The sequence below is a fragment of the Osmerus eperlanus genome, chromosome 8 (assembly GCF_963692335.1).
Source record: "Osmerus eperlanus chromosome 8, fOsmEpe2.1, whole genome shotgun sequence".
In the NCBI taxonomy this organism is placed as follows: Eukaryota; Metazoa; Chordata; class Actinopteri; order Osmeriformes; family Osmeridae; genus Osmerus; species Osmerus eperlanus.
Genome location: NC_085025.1, coordinates 5,237,496 through 5,259,638, shown reverse-complemented (window position 1 = coordinate 5,259,638; position 22,143 = coordinate 5,237,496). Strand labels below are relative to the sequence as shown.

Below are 22,143 nucleotides of genomic sequence, written 5' to 3'. Positions count from 1 at the left end.
CGTGTGTGTACATATAAATCTTCTGCAAGATCATGTGAATGGGATATGCTGTGTTTTTCCACTGTGTGGAATGGTAATGGTTGTCCATCACTGCAGAAGGGACATGAATGTTCTTGAATCCCATTACACAACCTGCACTGTCACTATATCAAGAGTTTTTGTAAATAAAATAGTTGATGAATACAATTTGTTTTGTATATCTTGTCAGAACATCTTTGCCTGTTTCTTTTAATTAAATCAAGGAGGGGTGACAGATAAAAAAGACATGAGGAAATTTTAACATTTGAAAATTTTACAGATCTAAAGCTATTCTTAAAATAAAAAAACAAAGTTAAAAACAAAACCATATTAAATTCGGTAGTAAACACATTATATTGACATTAGATCGATAGATATTTAAGAAAGTTAAATTTAAGAAAAGTGCTTCATAGTGATGGGCTGAATTCTCCATCCTTCATTTAATTCATATAATAATCATATCGTTTATAAATATTTAGAGTATGAGTATTTTGTATGTATTAACAGTACAAAGACACTCTTCCGACCTTCCTCTGAGATACAAGTCTGTTTCAGCAACTGAACTGAGTACACATGTTGATATTTGAGCTTCTGGACGGTGTATGTGTGTGTGTGTGTGTGAGTCAACATCACAAGGGGGTTCATCTATTGTCCCCTGATCCAGAAGCAGGTGAGTTGGAGAGGATCGTCTCTTCGTCTTCTCAGCTGGCACTCAGACTGGCTTCTTTCTGGCGCAGTCTCTCTTTCTGTCAGGGCACAGAGGAAGACGCTCATTTTACCCCCCCCAAAAAAAGGCCTGTGTACATTATTACTATTGACAAATTCAAGTAATCTTCACATCTACACACATCTGCTAGTTGAATCTGTAGTAGCTATGAACATGGAAGTGGCCTGCTGCAGTGGTCTTCAACCCTGGTCCTCTGGACCACCTGACCTGTTCTAGTTGTTTCCCCGCTCCAACACACCTGATTCACACTTGAGTTTGACAAGGATCCATCGATTGGAACCAGGTGTGTTAGAGAAGGGAAACATCTAGAGCATGCAGGGCAGTGCGTTGAAGCCCACTGGCCTCCTATATCTCTGCTCACCAGGCTGTTGGGGTTGATCATCCTGGTCTCCACCTTCTTCTCGGCAGTTATCCTGATCACAGACAGCTGGGCCTCTTTCAGCCTACAGGGCAGGTGAGAGGGAGAGAAAGATACCTCAACCTTCTAGTCATCTTCTAAGATGAAGGTCACATACTGGAGGGAGAGAGGGGGCCTCGAGGTGAACCTGGTTACGTCAGGATTTATGCTAGTTCAGGTGGACCAGTGGACCACCTGTATGAGAGCGATGCTTTTTTAGGTGACGCTTATGACAAAGTGTCATCCTGATTGAATGACGAATACCGGCTATCTTTGTTTTCGATATTCACTTAGAGGTATTTGTTACTCTCCAATCAGCTGGGGGTCTACAACTTATAAACCCAGAACCTAAACTGATGGTCACACCGTTTTAGTGGAGAAGGATGACAAGTCCTTCCACACAACTCTCTCCCCTCGCAGATTACCTCTCTTTAGAGATGTTCTTGTTCTCTCTCTTCCACCTGGTCTTGAAGTCAACACAGAATTCAAACCACAGCATGAAGAAGTGACCGCTCGCCACCTCCTTCTCTCCTGTCTTTGGCTTCAGGCCAAAGTACAGCACCACATCCTGGAATCTGAGCCAGGGCAGAGAGAGAAGGGTTAACCTTTGACCTCATGGTATCATATCACACCCCTATGTTGCTCTTATGAGGTCATTATTTGAGTTGGTATGTTATGAGTTCATGAATAAATGTGAAAAGATGTATTTTGGCAGTACAGTGTATACAAGGTAGTTCTGCTGCATACAATGTTTAGAATAATATGAGATATTTATTAATCCCCCTGCAGACTGGAATAGAATACATTTTAATATGATTATAATTGAACATAATATAATATAAAAATGTTTTGGAGTTCTAAAGAAAGAATAATAATTGTCACATCAAACCTTTTCTGAGCAGACATCAACAGAGACTCTGTTTCATCATGTTCTTTTTGTGCTGAAAAAAACAAAACAAAAACTAAATACGTACAATAATAGGACATTTCAACTGCAGTCCCACAAACACTATGTCTTTACATTAAAGTGATCATTATCATGAGGTGATCTCTGAGACATCCTTGATCAAGGCCAAGCACTGAGAACCTTCTAGATGATGACCCTGTCCACTGGAGCCAGACGGCCATTTGCTACTTAAAAACAGCAATTTCACAGGCAATTAGTAAACAATGGGTCTTTTCTTGCTGCCACTTTCAAATGGGTTTGTGTTTACCGCGAAATAACAGGCACACAACCTTAGTCCTTTTGTGTATCTAATGGTGTATGATTCTGTTTCAGTCTGAGGACTTCTAAGAGCAGAGCAGGGTTCTGAGGGAGAGAGGCAGTCGGATGTTCCTGCCGGTCTGATTGTCTCAGGCAGGAGACCCAGTCATTGCCAAATCTCCCTGATCCCTATCTGGGTGTCTAGCCTAGCCTCTGAACCCAACTATCTTGCCCACAGACATAGATGTCTGCCATCCGTTACACACACACACACACATGCATAAGCACACACACAGGCACGCGCACAGATTTATACGTGCATAATCTCACACTGAAAGGGGACAGCCACAGATATTTACTGTGATAACAGGATGTGCATGGCCTTATCTGGCTGGCTAGAAACAATAGAATAATGAAGCCAGGAGTGAGAGAGAAGAAAGGGAGAAGGAGAAGAGGAGAGAGAGAGAGAAGAGAAGAGGAGAGAGAGAGGGAAGAGAAGAGGAGAGGAGAGGAGAGAGAGAGAGAGGGAAGAGAAGAGGGATGGGTAGACAGAGGTAAACACAGATGCCACCATGATCACTCCCAGTAGACACCTGTCAAAGTATTTTCTCAAATTATTTTCAACCCATTTCATCCCTGTATGTCCCAGGTATGAACTCTGCCGTGAACCAGCGCTGGTGACTCACCAGAAAGGAGAAAGGCCTTCATCTTGTCCTTGAAGGGCTGTAGATGATCCGGAGAGGAGCTGGAGCAAACTTTCTGAGCAGCTATCTCACACACTAAGACAAGACACACAAGCAACACATGTATAAGTCATTCAAGTCATCTTAAGTCCACTCAGGACAAGCACAGACAATGGTGTGTATATTACTCTTCACATTGATTGCTGTTGGTATGGAAATGGGAGGTAAAGAGAATATGGAGATGTTCCACTTGCTCCAGAGTCAAAGGTTATCACTGTGGTTTCCTGTAGATAACAGTTGTTTAGATGCACCTAAGATGGCGGCAGCAGAATCTCTCTCACTCTCTTTCTCTCTCACCCTTGCTCTCTCTCTCTCTCTCTCTCTCTCTCTCTCTCTCTCTCTCTCTCTCTCTCTCTCTCTCTCTCTCTCTCTCTCTCTCTCTCTCTCTCTCTCTCTCTCTCTCTCTCTCTCTCTCTCTCTCTCTCTCTCTTTCAGCCTGCCTCCGGCTCCGAACTGCTCTGTTTGTCCCCTCTGGTTCACCGTCCAATCAGTGGATCACAGGAGCCAGTCTCCTGATCCAGTCATAATACAGGCAGCAGAGGGAGTCAGCCCTGCACCCTGCGCCTCCACCAACACGCTCCATCAACATCTACCAGATAAGATTACAAAGAATACTGTTTTCATTCAGGTTTTGTGTAAACTGTGGAGACAGGTATCTGCATTGTGTGGCGACTCACTGTTTGTTATGGGTTTTGTTTATTTTTTTGGCTCTTTTCAGACTGAAGAGGGTCATTCCCTCCCAGGTAAACAGGGACACAGCCCAGTTTGGTACACATGGCTATTTGTATTGTAAAACATGCCTACTGAACTCCTGCAGGTTATTCAGGACTATCTAAATGACACTCACTGGTCACACTCATGGTTTGGTCATTTTAGCAACCACAAGATGTGATGTTTCACTGTAGAGCAAATGGATTACAGACCCTTCCATGAGCAGTTTAATTCATGTGTATTTATACACCCAACCACCCTTGTAATATAACTCCCCAGAGGAGTTTATGTTTCGATGCATCATGCATCCTCATCATCATCTTGCAGAGCACAGAGCTCACACACACAAACACACACACACATGCACACAACACACACACACACACACACACACACACACACACACACACACACAGAAGGACATACAAAGACGCATAAACAAACAAATACAATACACCAAAACGCACAAATTAACCCCTTTCTCCCAAGTAAATAAAAAAAAGATTAAAAAACTAAAGCACGGTTCATGCCAGGCATGCGGGAGGATCAAACAAGTAGAACAAAAGGAACCCGTGATGTCAGCCCCTGATCGCTACGGTGGTTGGGCATCCGTGTGATAAGACGAGGCGGTGTTGAGAGCCAGAGAAAAGCATCTATGACACACATCTGAGGGCCACACTGAAGCGCGGGCGATGGACCCAGGCAGGGCAGGGAGTCCCAGGTCGCTGCAGAGACCCCAGGAGAGATAAGACGGGTCCGTCGGCCGATAAGGAGTCCCCCAGATGACACACGAGAGGGGCAGAGAACGTCGCCCCCTGATGGAGACACGCAGGAGGCTCCATGAGGACAGATCTGATGGGCAGGATCAGGGCTGTGTCTGACAGGCGCCAGGGCAGTCCCAGAGGTCTCTGTCAGACACACACGTTCCCTTACACACACACAGGTCCCTTACACACACACACGTTCACACACACACGTTCACTTACACACACATGCGCTCACAAACTCACACAGAAACACACGGATACAGGCACATGCACACACTCTCGCACACGCTCACACCCACCCACTCACTCCCTCACTCACTCACATAAACACACACATATAAAAACAGACACTCCATTCCCCATGGTTCGAAACATGGTCAACCAATGTTGTTCGAATTTCATTAGATACTGCAAATTTGGCCCTATTCTTCCACGGCCTCTGCAAGACAAACTGTCCTATTGAACTCACGCGTTGAGAGAGAAAGGAAAGAGAGCCACACATTGTCCAAAAGTGACCAAAGACTGCTCTAACTGGTTGGCAATGACAGTGAATGGCATCATGTGGGCGCAGGGGGAGAGGATAGGAGGAGAGGCAAGCTTTTGTTCTGAGACTCTGCGGTTTGACTGCTCAGATCTGGCCCTTAAATTAACTACAAGCAGAGCTTTCTCAAAGGCTGGAGCCTATGACTGGAAGTCGGACGTGTTACTTGTGATGGGGCTGAGGAAAATGATGCCAGACCCAGCTGAGGTTTTGTCTGTGGGGGTTTTCTGAAGAGCAGCAGTGATAGAGTTACACCGTCTGCTCAACGTTTTCAAACACACAACAGAACAACCGCAAAGTAACCGGACTCCGGTCACCCAGTCGCATGCACACCGAAACATGCCGTCATTATTCAAAGTGGGTATCGCGTTATGATTCGGAGGCTTTTGTGGGTTGCATGTGTGCCCGACCAGAACCTGGTTGACAGGATTGTGGAACGTACCAGATGGCAAAAACATTTTTGCAAGTTACGTAAAAAGGGAGTGCCGCGTCGGACTGTTTCAGATAATGCTGTCGTTTCTATGACGACGCTGGGTGAGACCTACCTGTCAGGTCTCGTCTGAGCTGGCGGACGTCCTTGGTGAGGTCATCAAACTTGACCTGCGCGGCCAGGAACACTTCCTGGGGCTCGGGCAGAGGTAGGACGCTCCTGTCTGTCCCCGCGTGCTGGCGGGAACACAACAACAACAATCAACACAACAACAATCAACACAACAATCCACACAACAACAACAATCAAAACAACAACAACAATCCACACAACAACAACAATCCACACAACAACAACAATCAACACAACAACAACAATCACCAGTCAAAAATCAACAACAGCCAGCAATCGACAAAACCATACATCATGGAGAACTTTGTCCCCACGTAGATATCAACGCAAAACACTGTGTTTATTTAGCTTAATAATGTTTAAATAATGTATTACTTATGTTTTATAAATTGTCAACTTACTCTGACCTCATTCTTTACAAGTGCTTTATGTTGAGCAGTTATTATGGTGTTACCGACAGTAAACACAGGCAACCACAGTAAGATCTCCGAGACAATAGTTATGTGTTTCACATTACCTCGTCGAGATTGCGGAGATAGTAGGAAACCACATAGTCCACCAGACTGATACGATTGTCCTTGAATAGACAGAAGGAAATTAGCATTGCTCTATTCTACTGGATTCTATTCCACTCTGTTCAGTTCTGTTCTCTTTTATTCTATTAATGTATATTCCACTGTATTCTATTCTACTCTACTCTATTCTCTTCTCACCCTGCTCTTGACGTCCTTGAGCTTGGGCAGGATGTCCAGGTTGAAGCCGTCCGCCTGGCCCCTGGTTCGATTCCCCCCGTTCATGTGGTTCCCCAGGGCCAGAACCAGCCCCATGACGTCCCTCACACTGCGCTGCTCCTGCAGGACCTACACACATGCCAGGGTGGGGGAAGGGCAGTCTCATTATATCAGTTATTCATTTCGTTGACGCTTTTGCCCAAAGCGATGTACAAAAAGTGCATGTAGATAGTACAGCAGGATCAGAGGTGCTTAGTTCTAACAGTGTTTTGGTAGCACGGAACGATTATGGAACATTTAAGGTCTATCAGGTGTCTGGTTTACATGTCACATTTAGGCTTAGGGTAAAGGGTATATTTCTCATTCATAATTCAGAATCTGTAGGTTTTATTAAGTTAAACATCCAACCACAGTCCATACTCTGAGTTCCACACTGGGAGCTCCTAAGTAGGCTTATGCTTCACATCCCAGACTGAGAGCTACTACCTGGCAGACGCGTGAGACAGTCTCCACCTTGCGCTGGACGGAGGCGATGCCGTCCATGAAGACAGACTGGAAGATGACACAGTGAGCTCTGCCTGCAAAGTCTGGGATCTGAGACAGCTCATACAGGAACCTGAGATGCACACACACACACACACACACACAGAGAGAGAAACACACACACAGAGAAACACACACACATAACAAAAATAAACACACCAGTACAAACAGCCCCTCACACACAGAAACCAACACACACAGTATGGTTGATGATGCTTGTTTTACTAGCTGTGTTAAAGGTGGAATAAAAACAGACTGACTGCTCAGGTTTGTCCAGCAGCTTGACATGGTCCTGGTCTGATGAGTCGTAGTGCTTCCTGATCCTCTCCAGTTCATCTGGCTGAGCTCTCTGAGGGGACGAGGAGAGAGGGAACATTCAGCCAGCACAGCAGGGCCGCTTTGCACCCATTTAAATAAATAAATATAAATAAAGTAGACCATATATAACAGATACTTAAAAGATATCTCACTCACATTTTCATATAAAGCTTCTATTGTCTCCAAGTCCACCACAGAGTTGTCTACAGTGAGAACAGCTGTAGAAATAAATGCATAAATGGTATTATTTTGTATATATAAATGCGTGCGTCCGTGACCTTGCATACATGTGTGTCTGTGTGTGTGTGAGTGTGTGTGTTTAAGTGTGTGTGTGTAAGTGTGTGTGTGTAAGTACGTGTGTGTGCGTGTGTGCAGGGGTCAGATGGCTGAGCGGTTCGGGAGTCGGGCTATTAATCAGAAGGTTGCCGGTTCGATTCCGTGCCTAATGACATTGTGTCCTTGGGCAAGGCACTTCACCCTACTTGCCTCGGGGGGAATGTCCCTGTACTTACTGTAAGTCGCTCTGGATAAGAGCGTCTGCTAAATGACTAAATGTAAATGTGTGTGTGGACGCAGGCCAGGTCTTCTTCACCCTGCTGGATGTCCTTCATGTCCAGGTGCAGGCAGGAGATGAGGATGCCCACGGCCGTGGAGCGTTTCCCATCCAGCAGCTTCACAATCTGACACAAACACACAGGGCAGCGCCGTTACCATGACAGCGACCCCGCCTCAATTAGAGCACACAGTCTATTAGTGCCTATTGTTCCCTACATAAAGCAGAGTGCAGTGAAGGTTAAAACATGCAGTATTTCAGTCCATTACCGGGGCCTCCTAATGGTGGCTGATACAATGCAGTGTTTTACATACTGTGTGTACAATGTTTCATGGTCAACATATTAGGCTTCAGTTGAGCCCAAGATTTCAGCACCACCTGGTGGACAAGACACACACTCAACACAGGAGAAGGCCAGTAAGCCAGGCTTACCTTCCTGGCTTTGGGTTTCTTCTCATAGGCATCAGACAGAGGCTTCCTCTTGTTCTGCACTGCACTCTTGGAGAACAGGTTTTCAAATTCACTGGTGTTGATTAAATCTGGCTCAACTAGAGAGTTCCACAGTGTTTCGTTACTGAGGAGAAAGGAAGAAAAATAGACAAAGATTTTGTGAAAAAGAGAAATAGAGTAAGAGAGAGAAAGAAAGAAAGACATATAGGCAGAAAGTATTTCATTGTATGTATAATGTACGTCTAAGCACCATTCCAGGAGCAGGTTATAGGGACAGGTGAGGTCCCAGACCCTACCTGCTGGTGTGTATCTGGACCCTGGTCCAGTAGAGGGGCTTCATGGGACAGGCCGGCTCCACAGCCGCCTTCCTGAGGGGCTTCTCCACCATCAGACCCCCCAGAGGAGGGAGAGGGGGTGGGGGGCCACACCCAGGCAGCGGAGGAGGGGCTGGAGGGCAGCCTGTCACCTGCATCAGGCTTGGGGGAAGAGGTGGTGGAGGAGGAGGAGGAGGAGGAGGAGGGGGAGAATCATTTTCTGAAGCCTGAAATCCTCCAGCTGCAGTAAACTCGAATGCAGCCAGGGGAAGAGGAGGAGGAGGAGGAGGAGGAGGGAGCGCTAGGTGGGAGGGAGAGAGGGCCCTCTCCGGCCCGTCCTCGCTCTGTCCTGCTAGACTGATGCAGATGGAGGCCAGGTCCAGCTTCCCGGGCACGTGCTGGAGGGGCTGAGGACTTCCCTCCACCCTCCCTCCACCCTCCTCATCCTCCAGGGCTCTGACGAAGGTCTCCCGGTCCGTCTGGACGCAGACGTTCCGGAAGGACCGGGGCGTGAGGTCCTCTCCCGTGTCGACAGCCACATCACGGAGGTCCCCGCGCTGGTGGCTCCGTCCCAGGTCCAGCTCCGCCTGCAGCTGGACCAGCGCGTGCCGCAGGTGGTACACAGACTCCTCCTTCTGCTCCCTCAACGAGGAGAGCTGTCGCCCAAAGTTGTCCTGTAGACATTTACAGGTTCAGGCCCACAGTCAGGCACATAGACTTCTTTTTATCGCAGTACATCACCCCTGGGATTATATTACTCTGTGTTTTTGCAGCATCACTGACCTCTAACTTCGCCACCTCTTCTTTGCATTCTCTCTTCAGATGAAGGAGCGCTGCTTGGTGTTCTGCAGACATGGGAATTTCCTCAGAAATATTGCACATCATGTGATATGAGCTGCTAGTAAACAGTCTGTAGTTCCCAACTTTATTTTCAAAACCTTTTCAAAACGTTTACAAATATATATTTTTTAAACCTTTCAAAACTTTTTTTCTAAAATATTTTTCAAACCTTTCAATTTTTGTTGTTGACAACTATATGAGATAAGCACTAATTAAGTGAACGGATGTGTTGGGGGGGGGGGGGGGGGGTGGTGGCGTCATTATATTTGAGCTATGCAAGTGGGCCGCGAAGTGGAAAATGTTGGGAATGGCTGCTCTACCCTATTGTACTCAACTTTACTGTATTGTACTGTACTCTACCCTACTGTAGTCAACTTTATTATACTCTACTCTTGTAAGAAAGGCTGGTAGAATCAGCCAATGGGACAGTTGTTACACAGCCACCAGTCCCATATATACCCCATAAACACTGAGAAATAAGTTCAGTATAAACATCTGTATAACCAGTAAACCACACCAGTGAGGTTCTCTCCAGTCACGGCTGTGACAAACCTACCCTGCAAACATGCAGGGTGGAGGAGTGTTTACCTTTGCTGAGGAGCAATCTGCTGTCGAGTACACATCTATCCCAAGCATCACTGAACAAACATTGATTCTCTAAGATACTCTTTACTCAGAACTCATCATGCTAGAAACATACTTATTGTGGCTGATTCACAAATAGGTTCTCTGTCGTAAATCACTCTAGATGACCATAGCGCATATAACCATATCTTAACTAATTTAAGGTAAATATAAATGAAATACCTTTTTCTTCTGCGGTCAAATGCTCTAATCATTGAGCTCTACCCATCCGGTACAGGCCTGTGAACTTGTGTGACCTGGAACTGAGTTCTTACCTGCTTCTGTGTACTTCAGACCCAGCTTCTCCTCTCTGGGCGGGGGCCAGACGGCCTGCAGACGGCCGGGGGTGCGGTCCTCTCCCTCCCCGGGACAGGAGCCCTCCGGCTGGGGGACGGGGGCAGGGATCGAGGGGAGAGAGAGGCATAACAACATGAATATGATTTAAAGAATAGAAAGGGTTACTACAACTGTGTAGTCTGGGCACTGCGTCCTAGTTTAACCCTGGAAAGATATAGATTTATATTGATGTTTTATTTTGGATGGAAGTGCAGATAAACCACAGACAGGAGAACAAAGCATCTGGGAAATATAGGACATACTTTTGATTCAGTGAGGCCTTTCTTCTCAGGTGTCTTGGAGGAGGCTCTCTCAAAGATGGCTTTCAGCGCCTCTTTGTCACTCCTAATCTTCCTTCTCAGAGCTTCCAGATCTGCCTCCCTCTTCAGAGGCCTGGGAGTGAAAAAGGCCTTGAAGGCACCAAAGGCTGCCTCCGCGCCCGAGGCAGCAGGCTTTGACTCCTTGGAGGGTTTTGGAGGGTTGGCCACAGCTGGGAGAGTGAGCTCTGCCGTGTCCTGCTCGCTCTTCTCCTCTTCTTCTTCTTTCTGTCCTTCTTCTTTCTTCTTCTCTTCTTTCTTCTCCTCTGCGGCCTCACTGACGGCCTCAGCTCCCTGCGAGGGGTCCGCCTGCCTCATCTCCTGCATAGTCTCCTGTCCCATGCTGTCTCCTTTGTCATGGTCCAGATTGAGAAACTGGGACAGCTGGTTCAGAAAACTGCCTCTCCTCTCAGTGGGGACCCCAGAAGCCTCCCTCCCCGGTCTGATCTGGGCCACCGTATCATGCTCCACCCCTGTGACCCCCTTCCTCAGTACCCTCAGGCCCGAGAAGAGGGCAGGTAGCTGGATAGACTTGTCTGTGGGGGAGCCTGGAGAGAAGTTGGTTCTGATGGTCGAGGAGTCAGATGAGGGGCCACTGGGGAGAGTCGAGGCTGGAGATGGAGGTCCATTCTGGGGGCTGAAGGGCCGGGAGGTGGCCTCAGTGGGAGAGTCCAGGTGGTTAGGGGAGTTTGTTATTACAAGTTCCTCTATAGCAGGGGAGATTGGTGCTTCCATAGCGCGTGTCTCTAGGGTGATTTGAATCTGTGACCTCATGATGTGTCTATGTGTATCAGCCTCATTTAGTGCCTTGGAAGTGTTTTCTGGGGATGAAACGGTAGCAGTTTGTGAAAAAATCTCTTTGTTTTCCTTAAATTGAGTCTCTTCAGCTTCTTCTATCACAGGTTCATCTGGCAGGACATCCTCGTTCTGTGTTTTGTTGGATCTGCTTCCTGTCTCTCCCTGTCCTGTGAACTCCTGTGAACTCTTGTGAACTATTGGTGGTGTGTTCAGCTCCTCTGAGACAAGTTCAGTCTTTGTAAGAGTTATAAGCAGTGTTTTGGTGTCGGGCAATCCAATAGCACCGAATTTACCAGCAGTCTCTATGGGTGAGACAGTGACCACATCCCCAATGCAAGCTTCTGGGGCGAGCTCCTGGCTAAGGGCATGATTCTGTCTACTGTAGCAAGTGTCCTTATTGTGGAGATCGATGTCTTGGTTGTTGATGTCTAAAGGTTCTTCCTGTCTATGAACATATGTCATTACTTTTTCATCAGAGACCGAAGTTTGTTGTTGGTTTTGATTGGTTGTTGTGTGATCCACAGTGTTTACCTCAGAAGGATTATTCTTATAACAAGCTGTTGGTGAGTTTGAGTGTATGATGTAGCCGTCTGAAAGCAAATGTGTATCAATGGACTCTTCCTCCACACTGCAGTCCTCTGATGTTGCATTCTGTCTGTGATTTGTGGCCATGTCTTCTGGGTCAGCGCCTGTAGGATCACCACATTCTTGCAAGTTAGGCATCCTCACTTCGATGCTCTCTTTTGACTGGCTGGCACGATTGCCATTTGAATCCTCCTCTTCTTTTTTCATGTAATTTCCTGCCTTTACTTCGGTCACCCAGACGATCTCGCCGTTCACATCGTCACATAAAGAGCTTGAAGTTCCCAGCAGGGTAACATTAACACGACCAAAATCCATGTCACCCTCACAAGTGTCCATTTCCTGTTTCTCACGTGACCCTGTAACATTAGTTTCTCCATTCTCCTTCGTCAAACCCCAGGAAACCTCTCTTTTCAGATGGCCATTTACTTGCTTGTCTAAACCAGGCGCATCGTTCTCGGAATCAAAGTCTTCTCCTGAGAGGGTCCGATAGAGCTTCAACACAGCCGTCTCCTGGTCCCACTGTTCCGAGTCGGCCGGGTCAGGGCGAGTGAAGATGGAGGAGAACTTGTTCAGAATGGACTTGCTGTTATCTCTGCTCATGTTTAAATCTAATTTGTATAGCCCTTTTTACAAGCAATGTCATAGAGGGCTTCACATATGCCCATAGAACTGCACCTAAACCAACCTATACCCTCAAGGAGAAATCTCGTCCTGAGATGGTCTGTGACACAGAGAGGTGCAGACCACAGGCTGAACATAGGCATGCATCAGGAGTAAACGTTTTCCAAGTGTACCTTCACATCATCCGGTAAATGCATCATGCATGTCTCGGTTTACGTTCAAAAATGCAAAAACAAGAAATCCCTTTAATGCCTGTTTACAAATTCCAGTGCTATGCAAGACTTGGATAATCCAATAGAGTTTGTCCACAATACAGCCCCAGAGAAAGGTTCAGCTCACCACTTCTGGAAACCCAACATGTTTCTGCTCCAACTTCTGAAAACGTCCTCGCGCTAACTCGAGAATGCATTCCGTAAACAACTCTGTCTGTGATCCCACCATCTACCAAAGCATCTTGGTGGACATCCCACAGGTTAGCTTCAGGGGAGAAAAGCAGTCCCTTCTGTTTTCACCTATCAGTCTTCTCCCTGCTCCACCTCAGACAGCCTGTGTACAGTAGCAGCCAGTATATCAGACCCCTCCCTACATCCGTGAGTAGCTGGAGACTGGTGGCATCCTGGACCACGAGGCGCCACACCCAGACCTATGGGAGGGTAAACAGTCGGTGCCAGTTCGGAGGGAGTTGCCTGGCTGAAGTAAGGTGACTAATCAGCTGAAGTGCAGGTCTCTTTCGTCCCTCCTCTGGTGGACTTACTAACACAGAACTCGTTTTCTGTGTAAACCGTGGCTTAACCCACCTTCACTGCTCCTTGCCTCAGTGAATTTACAGGTTTATGGTTCACAAATCCATGGAAACATGGATTGTTTAAGCTCTGTATGGGGGAGGGGTAAGGTATAGGAGGGACAAAGTTCTCCTACTGTGGAGGAGAGACAAAACTTGAACTATAATTCTACTCACACTTCCTATAATGAGGGGGAAAATGTGGCTTCAATCCAAAACTCAGTTTATACAAGAGGAATTAAAGCAGATAATCCTGTGAAATAGCATTAGGATAGAATTATTTTATTTAACCTTTATTTAACCAAGAAGTCCCATTGAGATTAAAATCTCTTTTTCGAGGGAGACCTGGTCAGGACATATATAGGGCAACAAATGATAATGAGTCTCCATCTTATTCGTTGGAACTATACTATGAGAAGGAGATAGTGCACACAGTAGTATTAGATGTATTGAAAACACCATAATTACATAATTAGGGCAATTGCGCTGTGATGAGATGGACATAAAGGGCTGTCAGTGTTGTGTGTCACTGTGACTAACTGTCTGTGTCTATCAAATTTTGCCCAGCATAGACGAGAATCATATCAATTCAAAAGTTATTATTGTATTATTATTTTACCGAACAGCCCCTTTAACACGCTATGTCACAGAGGGTGAGGATTACATGGCTATTAAAGTCTAATAGACAACTGTGTCACAAATCTACTAGACAGGTGTGTTACAAGCCAACTAGACAAGTGTGTTATAAGTCTAATAGGCAGGTCTTCAATCAGATACCCTGTCAACAGGGGAGAAAGCTGACAGCGAACATGTATATCCACTCAAGCATTTCAGCATGCTTTCACACACAGACACAATGCACAGCAGTGTACATGTAAGGCCAAGGGGCTCACAAAGCAGTCCTCTGTTAGTGTTTTTCACCCAGAGAGTTAGAAAAATCCCCTGCTCACGCAGTAGTGGGACTAAATCAACGAGGTTCTATACAGCTCGCTAAATACAGTCTGTACATTTGTCAGACCTGGACTGGGCTACTAAGTTAAGAGCTGACCTTCGAGACTCAAACTCAGCATTCAAACTAAGCAACACAATGCATGCCAAGATAAAAATACTAAATATTATTATGTATTTATTTAGCAGACACGATTATCCAAAACAACATACAGGAGGAAGGGGGAATTGAATCTCCCCTTGATATGCAGTCAAAATGCTCTACCACTGAGCAGTCTCACTCCCCAACAGGTAAAGACATTGAAACGAGCAGCCGTCCGATGAGCATCAACTGACTGCGTTTCTGTTTCAGCGTCAGGGGAACTCACAGCTGATTCTGGCGACAAGGACGAGTCGCTGGTGATGTCATCTTCCTGCGGCGTGATGCGTAGGAAGTCGGCGTGTGTGGGGCGCGAGGGCCGGGACAGGGACCTGCAGACAGAAAGAGACTCCTCCACCTCACGCAGCCAGACCTCCTCCTGTCTCCGGAGGGCCTCATCTGTGGACACACACACACACGCGTACATGCACACGCACACCCAAGCACGTGGAAGATTAGATAAGAAAACATTGACTTTGCTGTCCCGAAGGATGTTCAATGCATACGTACGGTACTGTACATACACAGGCTGTAACACACACACATACACACGCACAATGCATATAGTACATGCCCAGGCTGTCATCCACCAGCCAATTGCACACAGCCTATCGGACAACACACCTGTATTCATAATGGTGTACATCATTTGTGGGGTAAGAGTAAAGCAGCCTCATCAACATAAACATCCATTTAAGGCTTTCACGGACAGGAGGACGAACACACGCACGTATGAGCACACACACACTACTTCAACTGTGATATAGCACCCCCCAGTGGACATGAAGAGGGCATTCTCAGAAAACAAAATCATTCAGAGTAATAATAACTTTCCAAAGGCTTCCGTCAAATTGGAACTGGAATCACATGCTTTATGTTGATCTGTGTATCAAGATACACAGATCAACATCTATTTAAAAAAATCCTCATTTGCAGTTCATGTTACATTACATTTAGTCATTTAGCAGACGTTCTTATCTAGAGCGACTTACAGTAAGTACAGGGACATTCCCCCGAGGTAAGTAGGGTGAAGTGCCTGGCCCTAGGACACAACGTCATTTTCACTGCCGGGAATCAAACCGGCAACCTTCAGATTACTAGCCCGATTCCCTAACCGCTCAGCCACCTGACTCCCTCATGTTGTGCTTATGCACTTGTATCTCAAGCCTTATTTACACTTGCTTGTCTGGGGGATGTTCACATATTATCATTTGATACTGTAACTAAACTGGATCCAATTGGCTTTGTGTGTTGTCAGGAGTTAGTGTGATTATTTCTGACTGTGGGATTAAAGGGAGTGCGTGTGTGTGTGAGAGAGAGAGCGAGAGAGGGGAGGGAGAGGAAAAGAAAGAAAGAGAGAGAAGGGGGTGGGGAGACAGGAGAAGAGATGAAGTGCCAGGTGGTAGGCTAACTAATGAGGATGTCAGGATGAGGATATAGATACCTGGCAGCTAGGGACACTAGGTGGGGGTCAGATGGGTGAGCAGTTAGGGAGTCGGGCTTTTAATCAGAAGGTTGTTGGTTCGCTTCCCGGCCGTGCCAAATGATGTTGTGTCCTTGGGCAAGGCACTTCACCCTACTTGCCTCGGGGAGAATGTCCCTGTAAGTTGCTCTGGATAACAGCGTCTGCTAAATGTAAATGTAATGTGACAGCTGAAGATTCACTGCCAACTGTGTTAATTGGTCGAGCCACAGAGAGCCTTGTGATACTGACCTAGAAGCCTCAGGACCAAGGAGATAAGAAAGGTAAATATAGCTGAAGCCATGTCCATTACTTAATGGACTAAGTCGGTCTGTGACATTTGCCTGTAAAATACTCGTACAGTCAAGACACTCATGTGATTGATTTCACCATTTATTCATATACATGAGAATAGGTTTAACTTTGGCTGAATGGCGCTCCCTGCCCTCACTGCAGCATGCATGACATGAGGCAGGGAGCAACGAGTGAACAGACAGACCACATGGGGGAGAAGGGGATGGTGGTGGGTGGCAGCAGCGCAGAACACAAAGGTAATGGAGGATGCGTGTGCGTGCATGTGTGCGACTTTATAGCGCCGCCTATCGAGCTAAGCCTATGTGCTAAGAACACGGCGATGGGTGATATGACGCGTGCTGCCCGAGTGCCATGCCTGAACTAGCTTTGCTCATTAAATTACAGGTGGATAAAAGCGTTACTGCTGGTGGAAAGTATTGGGTGTTGGTCCCTGCTGTGATTGCACCAGAGATGTTACGTCAGATGGCAGGAGTCACTGACAGATCAGAGTGTTCCAGCTTATGGAATTTTTTTTTAGTTGTCCAACTGTCCTCAATTCAACCCCATTCAATAACGACACCAGATTTCAATGATGCACGCTGCTTCTCTCTACCGTGCATGCACACACATGCCTGGGATACCAACTTTAGGTACAGCCCTCCCAGACAGTCCCCATGAAGTCCCCATTACACCAAGACTAAGCTATACTCCTATCCATTAAGAATTTCTGAGCCTGTCTTCTTTTCTCAATCTCTCATCCCTGTCTCTCTCTCTCCTCCCTCTCTCCTCTCTCTCTCTTTCTTTCTTTCTCTCTCTCTCTCTCTCTCTCTCTCTCTCTCTCTCTCTCTCTCTCTCTCTCTCTCTCTCTCTCTCTCTCTCTCTCGCTCGCTCTCTCTCTCTCTCTCTCTCTCTCTCTCTCTCTCTCTCTCTCTCTCTCTCTCTCTCTAACACACACACATGCATTAATCCTGTTCATTGGAGATGAAGTGTTTCCGGCTCAGGTCAGAGCACATCTCACATCCCTCTGTGGCCCCACGGAGTCTGGTCAGGTGCCCGGCCCATCCCCTATGCCTGAATACACACACATACTAATACACACACATACTAATACACACACACACTAATACACACACATACATACTAATACACACACATACTAATACACACACATACATACTAATACACACACATACATACTGATACACACACATACTAATACACACACATACTGATACACACACATACATACTAATACACACACATACTAATACACACACATACTAATACACACACATACTGATACACACACATACATACTAATACACACACATACTAATACACACACATAAATACTAATACACACACATACATACTAATACACACACATACTAATACACACACACACATACTAATACACACACATACTAATACACACACATACATACTAATACACACACATACTAATACACACACATACTAATACACACACATACATACTAATACACACACATACTAATACACAAACATACTAATACACACACATACATACTAATACACACACATACTAATACACACACATACTAATACACGTACATACTAATACACACACATAAACACACATACACACACGCTCAAACACACACACATGCACACACGCTCACCCACACACACATAGCATACCCCTGACAGAGTCTTTCTCACACACACACAGCATTCACACACAAAGACACACTGAACTCCTCATCCCACCGCTTTTGATTAACTTTGGTCAGCCAGCATGGGGCCCTCATTCCCAGACACATCCTCTTATCCAGATTCCAGGCAATGTTTGAGTTAGTTGTGCCAGCTGCGTGTAAGTAGTGTGTGTGTGTGTGTGTGTGTCTCAAGGATTCACATGACACCCAGAGGAATGCAGGGGTGGGTGAGGCAGAAAACACACTGACCGGGATTTTACAGAAGGGAGATATAATCAGTGACTAAACCTGCCAGTTAGAGCTCAGCCTGTAAGTTCATCACAGGACCGCTTTCTCCCTCCTCATCAGCCCCCCAGAGCCACAGCACACAACCCTTGATCTACCACCTCTGGTGCATCAGAAACCCACGTGGATCACACACTCTCCACTTGGGTTGGCTTCACAAATAACAGTTACATAAGGCATTCTGTTTCACCTAATCCATTCCACACACATCTTCAATCTCACACCCCAGTACCCTCAACTCTCGTTTTATAACCTAATGCTTGACTTCATAACCGTTTTATCACCTACCTGAACAAAACACTGAATCCACGCTGGAGGTTGTCCAGCTGGGACTAGAATGGGTCTGGTCCTGGACCTGATCTTGGTCATGGTCCTGGCTTTGATTCTGGTTCTGCTCGCTCAGTCTTTGGTCCAGCCATGCCACTCTCTTCCTAGACTTCCTCTTGTCGCTTACAGCTCCCTTGGTGGCCACAGTCTTGCCTCCAACACCCCTATCACCTCCCTGAGAGTCTATAACAACACGCCTGGTCTTCCTCTCTTCGTATCCCCCCTCCTCTTCCTCACCCTCCTCTTCCTCCGACGGCTGGGCGAGAGGCCCAAGCAAGAAGTGTAGGGCTGGACGAGGGCCAATTGGATGAGGGTACAGAATAGGTGACATGCTGTGGAAGCTACTGGGGGCGAGGGGAGATGTGTCCACCAGGGTGGTGAGGGGAGGTGGTGAGGATGCCTCCAACTCTGTGAAAGGGTCAAAGGTGATCATGTCGCTGTGAAGTTCTAAGGTGTTTGGGGACTGAGTAAGGGACTTCCACGATGGTGATTCAGGGGTGCCAGGGTCAAAGCTGAAGGGCCATTCTGTCTCCCTACCCTCTCTGAGGCCTCCGCCATGTCTCATAGTCTCCCAGTCTACATCTTCACCCAGGCCCTCCATCCAGAAGGCTCGTGTTAGCCTCTGGCTGAAGGCCTCACCCAGGTACAGGTGCTCCTCAACAAGGAGAGTGTTCTCCTGAGTGGGACTACAGCCCTCCAGTTGGACCTGGGGCTGAGGCTGTGACACCATTATAACCTGGTCGAGTTGAGGCTGGGGCTGAGGGCGAGGCTGAGTCAGGGGTTGGGGTTGAGGCTCAGACACTGTTTCTTTACACGCACATCCATCTGGTAAGGAGGCAAACAGCTGACCCTCTCTCCAGTCATCCCCCTCTCTTCTCTCTCTGATCCAGTCTCCGCTGGTGAAGCTGACACGGCGTATGATCCCCTCCACTTCCCTGATCTTCCCCTTCACCCTCCAGGCTGCGTCCCTCCTCTCCATTTCCACACACCGGCGCTGGGCTGCCTTTTCCCTCTCCTCCATCTCCACCCTCTCCACCCTCCACTCCTTGCCTGGCGTGCGTTGCTCTTGGCGCGGGCTCAGGGCCTGAGCCATGCCCCCCTCTGGAGAATGTCTGGTGCTGTCCAGGGGCTCCCCGTCACTTTGAGGGCTGGAAGGGGACGCGCAAGCGTTGTACATTTCATTCTCATACTCCGACAGCTCTGCGTCTGAGTCGAAGTGAAAAGACACGTCTTTCAAAGACAGGACGTCCCTGGGAGAAAGGGAACGGATCTCAGAGCGTGGAACCCTGCTGGAGGAACCCGGGGATGTAGCGGAACCGGAACACACCTTCTTCTCCCCCAGAGCCGAGGACAGAACCCCAGGGAGGTTCTCCCTCTTGGCTCCCATCACGGCTGCTCTCACGACCGAGGCCCTTCCGGCTGTGGAGAAGCTCTGAACCTCGGAGGGAGGACTCTGCTCTGTCGGGCCCCAGTCCAACTGCTCCTCCGCCGGGGGACTTCTCATCATCCACAGCCTCTTCAGCCGGCGTCCTCTGGACGTCCCCCGAGAGCTCCTGGAGGACTGAGCCAGGGTGTGCTCCAGCTTGCTGGTGCATCTCGACCCCTCCGTGCTCCTCCTCCTCTTGGCAGTCTGGGGATGTGGTGACCCCGGAGAACCCTCTTGGGTTTCGAGGGAACCGTGGTTCTTGGTCTTGCCTCCCTGGTTCCCCATGCCCAACATGGACTTACACTGATAGCAGAGAGGCAGCAGGTCCGTCAGCCAAAAGAGATCTGAAGAACTATTGGGTTTGAGTGCCTCCTTAAAACTCCTGGAATCCCGCTCGTCTGCTTGACTCCTCCTCTTCGCCTCTGTAGGCTCCTCCCACAGACCGCTGTGGGTTGCTATTGGCTGTTTTTTGAAGAAGGTGGAGGTTTGCTGGCCAGCAGGGGCCCTGTGTGTGGGGAAGCACTGGGTCCTGGAGACCTTCTCCTCAATAGGACTGTATAGAAGGTGGGTGGAGTGAGTCCCTTCCATGTCAACCTCTTCTGTGCCTGGGTAGGCTGGGCAATGGAAAGGAGTTTGAGAGAGTTATCTAGTATATCACTCACTGACTACTTTGAAATCCCTTGGTGTGCCTCTACCTTAATATAAGAAAAATAAAATTTTATGTGAATATCCTAATGTAATTTTACATGGAGGTTGGTCACAAATACGTGTGTAAGGGCTGCATACGTTATTAGTGATTACAGGTAGGTTAATGAGGAATGCAAACGTGTTAAATGCAGAAACATCACTGTCAGGAACACTTAAACATATTTCATATTTTTGTGATATCATGATAGAGGGCGTGGAAATAAAGATAACCAGGAATTGCACTTTGTAAAGGGGAGTGAAATATTGTCTTTTTTCCTGCCAATAACATTTTCCAAGGTTTGTAGACATGCATGCGTCAGGCTGAGCATTCATTACAAAGAGGGATTCCGTAGCCTTATCTTCTTGCTCCGGTAAATAGCAGAGAAATTATTTGACCACAAATGCCAGACCTCCAATTTCCCGGTCATAAAGTTGCTTAAACGAAACACATAGACATAAGCTACTGTACGCAACAACATTGCAACTAGCCTACATCCTCGACTCTCTGACCATCGAAATACTGTACAACTATGCACTGCTGATTATTGATCTTTATACTGTAGCCAACTTTCTGCACTATTTCTTTTTAAGACGCTTTTGATAAAAGCGTCTGCTAAATGAATTAAATGTAAATATGTAGTTTACCTGACACAACAAAGTGACAATTAAACCACTTGTGAATGATAATGTTTGATTTTCTTCATAGCCTACAACCCTCTATTAACTCTCGGTTAATACTCACAGTTTTCTTTCGCATCTACGTCTCTACATCGCCATCATTCACATTTGGCCAACAATCACATACAGTAAAAAAGAAAACGCGCACTGCATGCCGCACTCAAGAGCGCTGATGTCAGATAAGTGACATTCCGACAGTGACAGACAGGAGATCAACCAATCGTTTTCGCTGTTGGCTCTGTGCACGGATCCGATTGGTTTACCTGATTAAGTCAGTCAACCTGCGAGACAGGTAGCAGATGGTGTCATCATGCAGCTGGTTAGTGAGGATTTGTCAAAGCGGATCCTATACTCTGCTATCTTTTTTTATTATTTTTCTATGTGTAGCCTATATATTTTTACAATAATAAGCCCTGTTCATCCCTTCTCATAGCCTACAGTACAGGTGTGATGGCATTATTTAAATCAGACCTTGAACTCAGTGCATAGCCTACTTGACAGTAGTCAGGCTATCCACTATCCCCTCTGTAACTTTTGCTGTCTACCATATGAGTTACAGAGGGGATACACATTATATCAGGCCGATGGCAGGACAGACCCTTCGCATGTTAGGAGAGGGGGTACACATTATATCAGGTGAAAAAACGGCCTGATATAATGTGTATCCCCTCTGGAAATTTTGCTAGAAAAGAGCATACATCATCTCCATATTATCTCAGGTT

The 22,143-nt window shown here is 46.9% G+C and overlaps 2 protein-coding genes across 2 annotated transcripts; both read right to left on the bottom strand.

The window, feature by feature from the left end:
- Window positions 1-169: 169 nt before the first annotated feature.
- Window positions 170-13,242, bottom strand: LOC134024447 (formin-like). Its single transcript, XM_062466870.1, has 17 exons — window positions 10,643-13,242; window positions 10,319-10,427; window positions 9,363-9,424; window positions 8,562-9,253; window positions 8,248-8,389; window positions 7,855-7,942; window positions 7,419-7,480; window positions 7,205-7,293; window positions 6,888-7,017; window positions 6,384-6,530; window positions 6,188-6,247; window positions 5,654-5,774; window positions 3,033-3,125; window positions 2,032-2,083; window positions 1,568-1,717; window positions 1,107-1,188; window positions 170-764 (listed from the first exon to the last, which is right to left on the bottom strand). The coding sequence occupies exons 1-17, from the start codon at window positions 12,677-12,679 to the stop codon at window positions 720-722; spliced, it is 4,161 nt and encodes a 1,386-aa protein (XP_062322854.1). The 5' UTR covers window positions 12,680-13,242; the 3' UTR covers window positions 170-719.
- A 1,008-nt stretch (window positions 13,243-14,250) lies between these two features.
- Window positions 14,251-21,593, bottom strand: LOC134025178 (uncharacterized). Its single transcript, XM_062468074.1, has 4 exons — window positions 21,486-21,593; window positions 18,592-20,751; window positions 14,798-14,967; window positions 14,251-14,259 (listed from the first exon to the last, which is right to left on the bottom strand). Exons 2-4 carry the CDS (start codon window positions 20,642-20,644, stop codon window positions 14,251-14,253), a joined length of 2,232 nt encoding a protein of 743 aa, XP_062324058.1. The 5' UTR covers window positions 20,645-20,751; window positions 21,486-21,593.
- Window positions 21,594-22,143: the final 550 nt, after the last annotated feature.

Coding starts and splice junctions, on each gene's coding strand:
- LOC134025178 (XM_062468074.1), bottom strand. CDS start 20,644: ATGGAAGGGACTCACTCCACCCACCTTCTATACAGTCCTATTGAGGAG. Junction 14,968..18,591: donor GGATTCAGTGTTTTGTTCAG/GTAGGTGATAAA, acceptor GTGTGTCCACAG/ATGAGGCCCTCCGGAGACAG.
- LOC134024447 (XM_062466870.1), bottom strand. CDS start 12,679: ATGAGCAGAGATAACAGCAAGTCCATTCTGAACAAGTTCTCCTCCATC. Junction 1,718..2,031: donor TTGATGTCTGCTCAGAAAAG/GTTTGATGTGAC, acceptor GCCCTGGCTCAG/ATTCCAGGATGTGGTGCTGT. Junction 765..1,106: donor TGATCAACCCCAACAGCCTG/GTGAGCAGAGAT, acceptor GTGCCCTGACAG/AAAGAGAGACTGCGCCAGAA.